Here is a 12,465-nt window from a genome sequence, read left to right on the forward strand (position 1 = left end):
ACGTTTTTACTCTTTATTTCTCTTTATTGCTGCGAACGTTCTGCGTTTTTCGTAAGTAACTTAACGTCGTTGGTGTTTGTTTGTTTACCGTTCACGCGCACGGACGTTAGCTCAGTCAGCATTAGATGAAAGCTCGTGTTTTTAATCCCCCGTCCTCTTAGCATTAGCTTCGTCGAGTTAGCACGATAACAAACTTTGGACTATACTTTAAACTCTTAAGTCAGATTTAGTTTAATTTTAAAAGGCACACGCGGGGATAAAGCGTTTTCAAACCTATAACGTCATTAAAAGTTAAATTACCAAACACTATCACTAACAGCCTCTACATATGTACTTTATTGATCCTGAAAAACAAAATAAAAAACCTTAATTTTTAATAAAATATAGGCAATTAATCAGCTGCTAACGCATTTTTGTGTGTGTTTTACGGATATGGCTGCAATGACACAAAGTTATACAAATAAAATTGAAAAAATATATTTAAATACTTTTAAGGTATTGAAACTGTACAATGACATTTTTACAGATAAAAACATACAAACAGTATATTATACAGACATGAATACATAAACAATGTAAAAAGAAAAAATTCTGACTTATCTGATTTATTTTTATTTTTGTGGCCTTAATCCTTTTCTGTCGGCAGCACTAACAGGTTGTCAAAAGTACAAATGAAATTAGATTATACTTTACTGGTTCTTTTGATGCTACAGTTGTCACAATAACTTACATTTCAAACTGCGATAATGATACTCAGGAAAATACGCCTAACAGCTTAACTTGGCATTAAACATTTAATTAAGAGGCTTATTTTTGAAAAAGGTTTAAAACAAAACAAACAATAACCTCACACAGAATGTTTCAATTGTCGTAGTGCAAATTATAGTGCAAAAAAAATACAGTGTCGTTTAACGATAAGTGTTAATTTTTCTATGCTTCTGTTGACTTGTCACCTGATTTTTTTTGTCGCTGATCAAACAGAGGCGGTCACTCGTCAACCTTTCTCGCTTTAAATGTGAAATTTTAAGAAACAAAACACTTTTGTATTATCTTGTACAATAACACTGTTAATGTTACATAAAACAGCGCTGTTGGTATCAATGCTGTTGCAAATGAACATCTAATCGCGGGCTGCAACCATTAATTGATTATTAATCGATTACTGAATGAATCTTTAACTATTTTGATCATCGATTGATCAGTTTGAGTGTTTTTTGTGTGCGATTAAAACCAGTTTCTCAGATTTTTTAGCTTCTTAAATGTGAATATTCTGTGTTTGTGGACAAAAACTAGTCACTCATTAATCTAGAAATAAAATAAAAATAATTATTAGGTGCAGCCTTAATGTATATTTTTTCACCTTTCTTTGGGAGGAATTTATTTTAAATAGTTTTTAACAAAGAAAATAAATGAAAGCCAGTGTTTGGTGCTGATTTCTCTGTCAATCCTCTCTGTCTGCAGGTTGTAGACGTCCTCTGTAGCAGCTTCTGAATCATGAGTGGCTCAAAGCCGGACATCCTGTGGTCACCTCACCATCCTGACCGCTATGTCATCTGTGACTCTGAGCTGGGACTCTACCGCATCGGACCTGTGGGTGGCGCTGAAACCAAAGTGGGCGCGCTCCCACTCTCGGAGGAGACTGCCGCCACTTTACTGGCCATTAACTCGGACACTCCGTACATGAAATGTGTGGCCTGGTACCCGAAACACGAGCCCGAGTGCCTGCTCGCTGTGGGTCAGGCCAACGGCAGAGTGGTGCTCACCAGCCTGGGCCAGAGCCACAACTCTACGTGTAAGGAGCTGGTGGGGAAGGAGTTTGTCCCCAAACACGCTCGCCAGTGTAACACGTTAGCCTGGAACCCTGTGGACAGCAACCTGCTAGCTGCAGGTCTGGACAAGCACAGAGCCGACTTCTCTGTCCTCATATGGGACATCAGCAGTAAGTTTTCCCCGGAGGCCAGTGTGGCAGCGGAGAAGATCCGCCTCTCCTCTGTGGACCTGGACTCCAGCTCAGTCGTGACGAAGCCGCTGTACGAGCTGGGCCAGAACGACGCCTGCCTCTCGCTCTGCTGGCTGCTCCGCGACCCCAAGCTGCTGCTGGCCGGCATGCACCGCAACCTGGCCATATTTGACCTGAGGAACACCAGCCAGAAGACGTTCGTCAACACTAAGGCCATCCAGGGCGTGACGGTCGACCCGCACTTCCACGACCGCGTCGCCTCCTTCTTCGAGGGCCAGGTGGCGATCTGGGACCTGAGGAAGTTTGAGAAGCCGGTGCTGACGCTCACGGAGCAGCCGAAACCACTCACCAAGGTACAGGGTGTTTTTAAAGCTGTGGTATGCAAGTTTTCAATAGAGGTCGACCGATGTGGGGTTTTTGAAATTTTACGTTCTGCTAAGAATAATTAAGACTTAAAATGCATATTCCTTTATTTAATTAATCTAACATTTCCAAAAAGTGAGGACTTTTTCAAAATATTTCCACACCAGTGATTTCAGAGAGGGTTCAAGTTTGGTCGATGCATGTTTATTATTTATTATCTTTATCTTTGCCGTGGTCACAATGTAAATGTCCCCACTGTGGGACTAATAAAGGATTTATCTTATCTTTCTTATCTCATCTCATCTCATTTACGCTTCCAGGTGGCGTGGTGTCCGACTCGCACCGGCCTGCTGGCGACGCTGACGCGCGACAGCAACATCATCCGTCTGTACGACATGCAGCACACGCCGACGCCCATCGGCGACGAGACGGAGCCCACCATCATCGAGCGCAGCGTGCAGCCCAGTGAGAGCCAGATCGGCAGCTTCGCGTGGCACCCGTCCTCTCAGAACCGCATGGTGGTGGTGTCGGCCACCAACCGCGTCATGACCGACTTCACCGTCTTCGAGCGCATCTCGCTGGCGTGGAGCTCCACCACGTCGCTCATGTGGGCGTGCGGCCGCCACATGTACGACTGCGCGGAGAACGGGCCCGACGGCGTGGACAGCGTGGTCGAGAAGGACATCGCCACCAAGATGAGGCAGAGGGCGCTGTCGAGGTACGGCCACGACACGGTGCAGGTGTGGAGGAACCACCTGCTGGCCGGAGGCAACGACCCCCAGCTCAAGTCCCTGTGGTGTGACCTCTTCTATATCCTTTACATAAACCATCAGCAGGTTTGTGAAACCGAGTCCTTCAGAGTTTGAATTCTCCATTTTTACGACCACCAGGCACAGTATGGAAAATTTAGACAACATTTACTAGCCTTCACTTCAGCCTTCTCTTTCAAGTGTGTTGTTGAAACCTTGTAGCCTTCATTTTTCTTTGTTTGTCCATTATGGGCTACTGTACAAACATGGCAGCACAAAATGGCCGCCTCTGGCCGCCACAACGGTTCATACAAACGAGCGATTTATGTTCAAATTGTGTCAAAATAAACTAATTTTGTCTAAATTTTAGACACAAGACCTTTAAAGACTTCATCAATGTCTATGTTCTATGAATACTGCATTAAACGGCTGTTTTCATGGATTAATTAAAGGTCCAGTGTGTAAAATTTAGGTGAAATTACCTCCAATATCATGCATCTCTAGGTTTAACTATACAAACATACAGAATACAATAAAATACAACAGAAAAGAAGTAAACAATAAAACAATAATGAAACTTTACATTTTATGTTTATGTATGAAGTGCATGGATGCTCTAAAGAAATATTCTGTGATTTATCAGTTAATTTAATTAATCCCCAACTCTTTTGATCATCTGTGTTTTTTTTAACTAGTTTTCTGATTTTTCAGCTTCTTAAAAGTGGATGTTTTCTGGTTTATTTGCTCCATTTAACAAATAAATCATTCAAACTGAATCAGTTTGTGTTTGTGGACAAAAGGAAACATGATCATTTCATCATTTTTCAACATTTCATGGACCCAACAATGAATCTGTCATGTAAATAATCCCAGTTTAGGAACTGTATGAATGTTTGTGGCTTTATTTGGTTGAAATATGAGTTAGAATTCCTATAAAAGCGTCACATATGAAGCAGTGTGCCGAGGACATGGAGCTGAAACTGCAGGGGAACAAACAGTCAGTCGTCTACTCTGGAATCAAGAACATAGTTAGGACCAGCTCAGGTGAGACACCTGAATATTTTTAATCTGGTTAAACCGTCGTCGTGAAGGAGAAGAAGGAGAAGAAGTGTGACTGTAGTTCAGTAGAAGTGTGACGCTTGTGTTTTTGTTGTCAGGAACAAGCGAGAGCCGCCGGTGCTGGAGCGGCTCGGACCGTCAGACGGACGTGGCGCGGTACCACAGCGAGGAGCGGTGCCTCGCCCTCAGACTCTGCGGCTGGATCAGCCGCGGCCCCGACATCGACGTGGAGATCTTCCTGCGCTCGCTGGAGCTGGAGCGCGAGTGGGAGCGAGCGGCTGCCGTCGCCCTGTTCAACATGGACATCCGCCGCGCCATCCAGATCCTCAACAAGGGAGCCACCGCTGAGAGGGGTGAGTGGAGCCGGGGAGGAGGGGGAGGAGGGAGAGGAAGCAGGTGTGTGTTTGAAGTCGAGTGTTCACAGGAAAGAAGAAGAAAGCTTCACATTTAATATTCTAGTGTCACAACAATGCTTTTGTTTTAAACCAGTGATTTTCTCTGTGGGGTTTGGTGTGGGAGAGTGAGTGGTTTACAAACTTCAGTTTCCTGTTGGAAAAGTCCGTCTCACAGTGAGATAAAGACGTGATCGTGTGATATTGTGTGTAACTGACACAGAAGTGGTGGAATTTCAGAAATGTAGCAGCAGCAGAGTCATCGTCGGCATCAGCTGCAGCGTTTCTCTCACCGAGGTTTGGTGAAAACAGACGAGCAGCTCTTGTTTACACACGTCTCGTCTCAGAAAAATTCCACCAATGTAGGTCAGACATTTTTCAGCTGTGAGCTCTGATGAGTGTTTCCTGAGCTCCGGTGATTCGTCAGTTCCAGTGTCGCTTGTCAAACTGCAGCTGAACCCAGACGAAGGTCAACGTTTGCTAATACAATAGTGTAAACATGCAGAAATTAATCAATTTGTAATCAAATTCTTAATTAATTTTGATAAATAAATGATCAGTTTTAAAAAGGAAGTTGTGTAGTTTGCTCCTCTGACATTAAATCGAATATATTTGGTTTGTGGACAAAACAAAACATTGAAATTTTAAGCTTTTTTTCTGCTTTCTCTAACATTTTGTTAATTTACTATGACGTCACCACAAAAACAGCAATTTCCAAATATTATTTAATTCTTTTTCTGACATTTTATGGTCCAAACAAGGAGACACTTATCAACAGTTTTAGTCAAAAATGAAATGAATCCACAGCTGCAGCACTTAGTGAGTTCTATGGAGAAACAAAACTAGGTCACCATGAACAGTGGACTCTCCGTCCTCTCAGGTCTAACCTGAGCGTACATGGAGACCTTGCAGGCAGAAACTAAAAACCCTGCTCCTCTGACTTGTTATTCACAGGTGACCTGAACCTGAACGTGGTTGCCATGGCGTTGTCGGGCTACACGGACGAGAAGTCCTCCCTGTGGAGGGAGATGTGCAGCTCTCTGCGGCTGCAGCTGAAGAACCCCTACCTCTGCGTCATGTTTGCCTTTCTCACCAGTGAGCCCGGAGCCTACGATGGTTTGCTGGTACTGGACATTTATTTATCTGTGTGGATGTTTTTCTTGACAAAAAGACACTAACACGAACGTCAGTCTACCTCTATGATAACTTAAGAACACGTTCACGTCTTTATCTCACTGTGAGAAAGACTTTTCCAAAAGGAAACTCAAGTTTGTAAACCACTCACTCTCCCACACCAAACCCCATAGAGAAAATCAGCGAATTTAGCTGCAGGGACACAGGAGCTGCTGGTCCTCTGCTGCCTTGTGTGGTCACTTTGTGTCACTGAGGTCAATCTGAATGAATTTTCTGAAACAAACTTCAGTTTCCTGTTGGAAAAGTCTGTGTAACAGTGAGATAAAGACATGAACATGTCTGACTGTAAACTGATGTAGAATTGATGACATTCTCTTGTTCCTGTGTCAGTATGAGAGCAGCGTCGCTGTGCGGGACCGAGTTGCCTTCGCCTGTATGTTTCTCAACGATGCACAGGTAACAAAAACAGCACTTTAATCTGTTAAGATCGAGTTTCCCCTTCACTGTAGACTGAGTGTGATGTATTATGATGAATCCCTCTCTGGGTCTGCAGCTCACTCGTTACATCGACAAACTGACGGGCGAGCTGAAGGAGGCGGGCGACCTGGAGGGCATCCTGCTGACGGGGCTCAGCAAAGACGGAGTGGATCTCATGGAGAGCTACGTGGATCACACCGGAGATGTTCAGACTGCCAGCTTCTGCATGTTAAAGGTATCAGAACACAGGCAACAACAGCCTCAGCGAGCAACAGGAACAAATATATATCTGTCATGACTTCTCCTGGTTTTAAAGGCTGTCGCGTTCATAATCGTCACATTTATTATATTGAATACGTTCTGTGAAATACTCTAAAGATCATAAATTAAGCCTAATTATCTGTGATACAGCAGAATTTGACCATATTTATAATCAGTGTCATTGTTTGTAACACACGTAAATATCCTTCCTGTAAAGAAATAAAGCAGCTTTTTGAAAAGGTAATAATTACTGTGTATCATCATGTAATACAGAGGATAACCAGCAGATCATATTTTGTTTTACAGTGTATTTTACAGGGTATTTACAGGGCATTTACACTGTATTTTACAGTGTAATTTACGGGGTATATTCAGTGTATTTTACAGTGTAATTTACAAGGTATGTGCAGTGTAGTTTTCAGTGTACTGTAATTTACAGGATATTTTCAGTATATTTACAGGGCATTTTACAGTGTATTTACAGTGTAGTTTACAGTGTAATTTACAGGGTATTTACAATGTATTTTACAGGGTATGTGCAGTGTAGTTTTCAGTGTACTGTAATTTAAAGGGTATTTACAGTGTATTTACAGGGTATTTTACAGTGTATTTACAGTGTAGTTTACAGTGTAATTTACAGTATATTTTACAGTGTATTTACAATGTATTTAACAGTATATTTACAGTGTATTGTCACTCTCAAACCTCCAGAGAAACAAACCTGTGTGCAGCTTTATATCCACATATATATATATATATATATATATATATATATATATATGTATATGTATGTATATCTATATATACTCCTATATCCAGATACCGACTCAAAACTATGCACAGATTATTTATTAGACATACATAACTATTGATTTGATTAATATCTTCATATTTATCCATATGGAATGATATAAATTTAAATACATTTTACAATTCATCTTGAAAAAGTATAAGTAAACTTTTATTCTATCATTCTAGCATTCTATCGTGTGTGTGTGTGTGTGTGTGTGTGTGTGTGTGTGTGTGTATAGGGTTCCCCAGGTGAAGTGTTGAAGGATCCACGAGTTCAGTGCTGGATAGAGAACTACCGTAACCTCCTGGACGCCTGGAGGTTCTGGCACAAACGGGCCGAGTTTGACATCCATCGAGGAAAACAGGACCCGAGCTCCAAACCACTCGCCCAGGTAATGAAGGATTTATTTTAATAATGCGATCAAATCAAAACAAGATTTAAAAAAAACAGGGACAGAAGAGAGAGCAAGGAGAGGTGGTGTTCGCGACCCGGTCGGAACGAGCATGTTCTCCCCGTGTGTGTGTGTGTGGGTCTTCTCCAGGTTCTCCGGGTTTTCTTCCCACAGTTCCCACAGCAACTTTAGCTGTGAACACGCTGGGATTATCGCTGTATTATCTAACACTTATCTCTCTCTGAAATCCCCACAGCTGGTGAGCATGTGCTTGTTAGTTTTACCTTCATATTCACCGCCCCTCTTATCAGCTGACCTTTGTGTGTGTGTGTGTGTGTGTGTGTTCTGTGGCAGGTGTTTGTGAGCTGCAACTTCTGCGGGAAGTCCATCTCCTACAGCTGCTCAGCGATGCCTCACCAGGGCCGCGGCTTCAGCCAGTACGGCGTCAGCGGCTCGCCCACCAAGTCAAAGGTCACCAGTTGCCCCGGCTGCAGGAAGCCGCTGCCACGCTGCGCCCTCTGCCTCATGAACATGGGCACACCTGTGTCCAACTGTCCAGGTAACACACACGTGTGTGTTTGAACAGACGCTGGTGAAAATAACTCTTACTTTACTTTAGTTTGCGTCGCTCGTTTTCACATATCCAGGAACTTTTTTTACCCGGGGAAAAAGGATTCTGGGTAATCTGTGTGTTTTGAGTTCCCACCGCACCTCAAAGTTGTTTTTTATTTAATGTCACACAGTCGGAGAGTTGTTGATGACGTACAGTCGGGATCCTTTGTTGTTTTTCACCATCATGTTGTCATTTGTCATTCGAAGTGTCCAATAAGGTTAGCGTCACTAAAAAGTACCGAAGGTTACAGGTGCTGTTCCGTGCTCGTGAGTCCGTGTGACACCAGCACTCTTCCTGTGTTCTGGAGGCGTGGCTTTGGAGTCCCAAAGTCTGAAGAAAGGGACTCGCTCAAACTGGTTTACCAGGATCTTGAACCCTTACCTTCACCTTACGTTTCGTTCAGTCAGACAGAAAAGCACCTTGACATGTTTCGTCCTCGGAAGGCTCACGTGTTCCATGGGACTCGTGTCATGTTGTTTATGTTGTATCATAAACTGCATCTGAATTATTTGCAGACCTTTAGAACGATACGTGCTTTCATGTCAGTGTCTCTTAAAGTCGCATTTTTGAAAGAAAGAATCGAGGAGTCTAAATACTCGACAAAGTCCCGAAATTGCGGCAACGGAAACAGCTGCAAACTGTGTTCTTCAGCACACAGCCCCGCCCCTCTAGAGTTTCCTGGTAACCTGAAAAGTCTGTAGTCGTGACGACGTTCTTCTTTCAGTGAAAGGTGGGGTCAAGGGAAAGTTTCCCCCCGGGTAATTTCGGTGGAAACGTGTCATGTTTTCAAAATCCCGGGTAAATGAGAAAAGTTCCTGCGGTGGAAAAACTTGTGTCTGGTGTGAAGAGAAACCTGAGAGTTGAATCAGTGAGTCAGGAAATGTCAGAACATGTTGTCAAATGTCTTGTTTTTGTCCACAAACCAAAACAATTCAGGTTGAATGATTTATTTGTTTTATGGAGAAGAGAAACCAGGAAATATTCACATTTAAGAAGCTGTAAAATCACAGAAAGTAGTTTTTAAAAACCCACCCAATGGATTAATAGATTATCAAAATAATCGATGATTATTTCTAGTCATCGATTAATTGAAACTACATTATTCCAATTGTTAAAAATTACCAATTAGGTGTTACTAATTCTTAAACGGTAGCCTCAGAGAAAAGAATCATAAAAACAAGTTAAAACCAGAGGATTCAGAAGCTTCGTGTGGATGATGACAGTTCACTTTAACCCACTTCTTTGTCCAAAGTTTCAAGAAACGGGCCCAAAGTTGTCACTGTGCTCCTAAAAGTATAGATTTTTATGTCCTGGTGCGAGGGTGTCGCTCTCATTTGTGTGTCAAGCGTTGTGTGTTTGTGTGTGGCTGTGTGTGAAGAGGCCGCAGCGCTTCAGTCCGCGAGCACCTGCAGAGGGAGAAGGTTTGGACTTTGATCACTTCCATGTCACTCAGACCAGCGTTGATGGAACGACCAGTGACACGTTTATTGTCTGTTAATATTGACTTATGTGCGATGTTTTGACAGGAACAGGGAAGTCGGACGAGAAGGTGGATCTGACCAGGGAGAACAAACTCGCTCAGTTTAACAACTGGTTCACCTGGTGTCACAACTGTCGTCACGGAGGCCACGCCGGTCACATGCTCAGCTGGTTCAGGTGGGAATCTTCACCCAGAGCTGCTTTACCTGTGTTCTACCTGTGTTCTACCTGTGCTTTACCTGTGTTCTACCTGTGTTCTACCTGTGCTCTACCTGTGCTCTACCTGTGCTTTACCTGTGCTTTACCTGTGTTCTACCTGTGCTTTACCTGTGTTTACCTGTGTTTTACCTGTGGTTTACCTGTGTTTACTTGTGTTTTACCTGTGTTTTACCTGTGCTTTACCTGTGCTTTACCTGTGTTTTACCTGTGTTTACCTGTGTTTTACCTGTGTTTTACCTGTGCTTTACCTGTGTTTTACCTGTGCTTTACCTGTGCTTTACCTGTTTTCTACCTGTGCTTTACCTGTGTTCTACCTGTGTTTTACCTGTGTTCTACCTGTGTTTTACCTGTGTTCTCCCTGTGCTTTACCTGTGTTTTACCTGTGTTCTACCTGTGCTTTACCTGTGTTTTACCTGTGTTCTATCTGTGTTCTACCTGTGTTCTATCTGTGTTTTACCTGTGCTTTACCTGTGTTTTACCTGTGTTCTTCCTGTGCTTTACCTGTGTTCTACCTGTGTTCTACCTGTGCTTTACCTGTGTTCTACCTGTGTTCTACCTGTGCTTTACCTGTGTTTTACCTGTGTTCTATCTGTGTTCTACCTGTGTTCTTTCTGTGTTTTACCTATGTTTTACCTGTGCTTTACCTGTGTTCTACCTGTGTTCTACCTGTGCTTTACCTGTGTTCTATCTGTGTTTTATCTGTGTTTTACCTGTGTTTTACCTGTGCTTTACCTGTGTTTTACCTGTGCTTTACCTGTGCTTTACCTGTGCTTTACCTGTGTTCTACCTGTGTTTTACCTGTGCTTTACCTGTGCTTTACCTGTGTTCTACCTGTGCTTTACCTGTATTAATTTTTCAAGCCTTAGTAGGGCCCGAGCACGAATGCCAGAGTCGTTCTCTTTTTGCTCTCTGCTTTGTTTATTTCGTGGACAAACATTTCAAAATAAGTCTCCTAAATTAGTCATTTTTTGATTTCAGACTTTCCTGTGAATGATTGAATTCACTGTCACAAACTCCATCAGTCCGCTCTCATGTCCTCTCTTTGTGTCTGTCCACAGAGACCACACAGAGTGTCCTGTGTCGGCCTGTACGTGTAAATGCATGCAGCTGGACACCACAGGGAACCTGGTGCCTTCGGACAGCAGCTAAGTGGGCGGAGCCTGTCAGACTCTGACGCCAAAACACCAGCACAGGTTTCGCTGCTGCACCCGCCACAACCCAACAACAGAGGGACGCAGGGGACGAAAGGCGGCGTCCTAGTCTCTGAAAGTGGCTACTTGAATTTTGAATTTGATCGTGAATGTAACGTCCTGAAGAAAGAAGGCGGGGTTTATTACTGATCTGACTAACTGACAACTGCGATGATAGAAAAGGGAGCAAATCAAAGAAAACTCGCTGCTGCTGCTGCTGCTGATGATGATGAAAGTCTCAGGAGGAAACACAAGTGGTTCTGCAGTTAATTTGCCTTTAAAAACATTTATTTTTAATAGGGAAGGTTCCATAGCTAATTTTGTTGTGTCCGATATTCCGATAATCTTGATACCAATTAAAGTAAACTGACTTTTTAACTCCTTTAACACCTGAGCTGTTAAAACCTCACACTTACATTAGCAGGATTTTCTGGATTTAATCTGTTTAAAATGCGGAAAAATCAGGGGGGGTGGAAGAAAACGACAGCAACACAGTGAGTTCAGTTTTGGTGGAAATGGGGGCTAAGTTTAAGCGACTTCTTTGTCCTAAGTTTCAAGAAACGAGCCCAGCGTTGTCATCCGCTAAAAATGTGAGAAATGTGACGTCAGAAAACAAAAAAGAGCTCAGTGACGACGTTTCCGATCATGTTTCGCATGGCTACGAAAAAGAAATGCGTATGTTCACTCAGGTTTTGTGTATCCACTAATGTAAATCAGCGTTATCAGAGTGAATCCAGGTTTAACACATTCACAATGTTAAAACCAGTTTAGACCTGGGATTAAAGTGGTCTTTTTTTGAGCGGCGTGAATGTGGTTTAAGATTTTAGCTCCTGAAGTATTAATGCTATATTTCGGATTTAAGGGATTTTTCGCTTTGTACTTTTTCCGATAATTTGCCGAGTGATTTTGGCCAGTGTCTCACTGATACTGATCCCTAACTTGTCATGAGCCTCCGGACTGAACCAAACACCAGGACTCTTCAGTGTTCCTGCACAGATTTCACAATAAAAGCCTTGTTTCTGTCAGATTTAGACACTGAAACTGAAGCTTCATGACAGGAGCCTGAAATGAAGGTGTGATGGCCCCTGTTCAGACCTGGTATAAATACAAGTTCATAGAAGTTAGACCCACGACAGTCAACTGATTGGGCGACAGAAAAACGTCACTCTCTTGTGAGCGATGTTTCTTCAAACGCCCGCAGTTTATTCTCATACAAAGCTCGACTTTGTCTTGTTGAGACAAACGGAGCTGCTGGACGTCCTCCCTTTGTTGTTTGTTGTCAAAGTCGCTTGTTGTCGTCGCACCGGTACGACGCCATGCTACGTCATGCTCTGGCTGATGCGGCCATTTGGCGCAGTCCACATCCATCCATCACTGACCCACGG

At 43.0% G+C, this 12,465-nt stretch overlaps 1 protein-coding gene across 1 annotated transcript; it reads left to right on the forward strand.

Annotated features, from left to right (window-relative positions):
• The first annotated feature begins 1,447 nt into the window (after positions 1 to 1,447).
• On the forward strand, positions 1,448 to 11,467 carry mios (missing oocyte, meiosis regulator, homolog (Drosophila)). Its single transcript, XM_058647166.1, has 11 exons — positions 1,448 to 2,313; positions 2,644 to 3,133; positions 4,018 to 4,116; positions 4,230 to 4,484; positions 5,478 to 5,647; positions 6,048 to 6,113; positions 6,211 to 6,369; positions 7,427 to 7,579; positions 7,934 to 8,138; positions 9,719 to 9,848; positions 10,949 to 11,467. The coding sequence occupies exons 1-11, from the start codon at positions 1,495 to 1,497 to the stop codon at positions 11,037 to 11,039; spliced, it is 2,637 nt and encodes an 878-aa protein (XP_058503149.1). The 5' UTR covers positions 1,448 to 1,494; the 3' UTR covers positions 11,040 to 11,467.
• Positions 11,468 to 12,465: the final 998 nt, after the last annotated feature.

The sequence above is a fragment of the Solea solea genome, chromosome 13 (assembly GCF_958295425.1).
Source record: "Solea solea chromosome 13, fSolSol10.1, whole genome shotgun sequence".
Classification (NCBI taxonomy): domain Eukaryota; kingdom Metazoa; phylum Chordata; class Actinopteri; order Pleuronectiformes; family Soleidae; genus Solea; species Solea solea.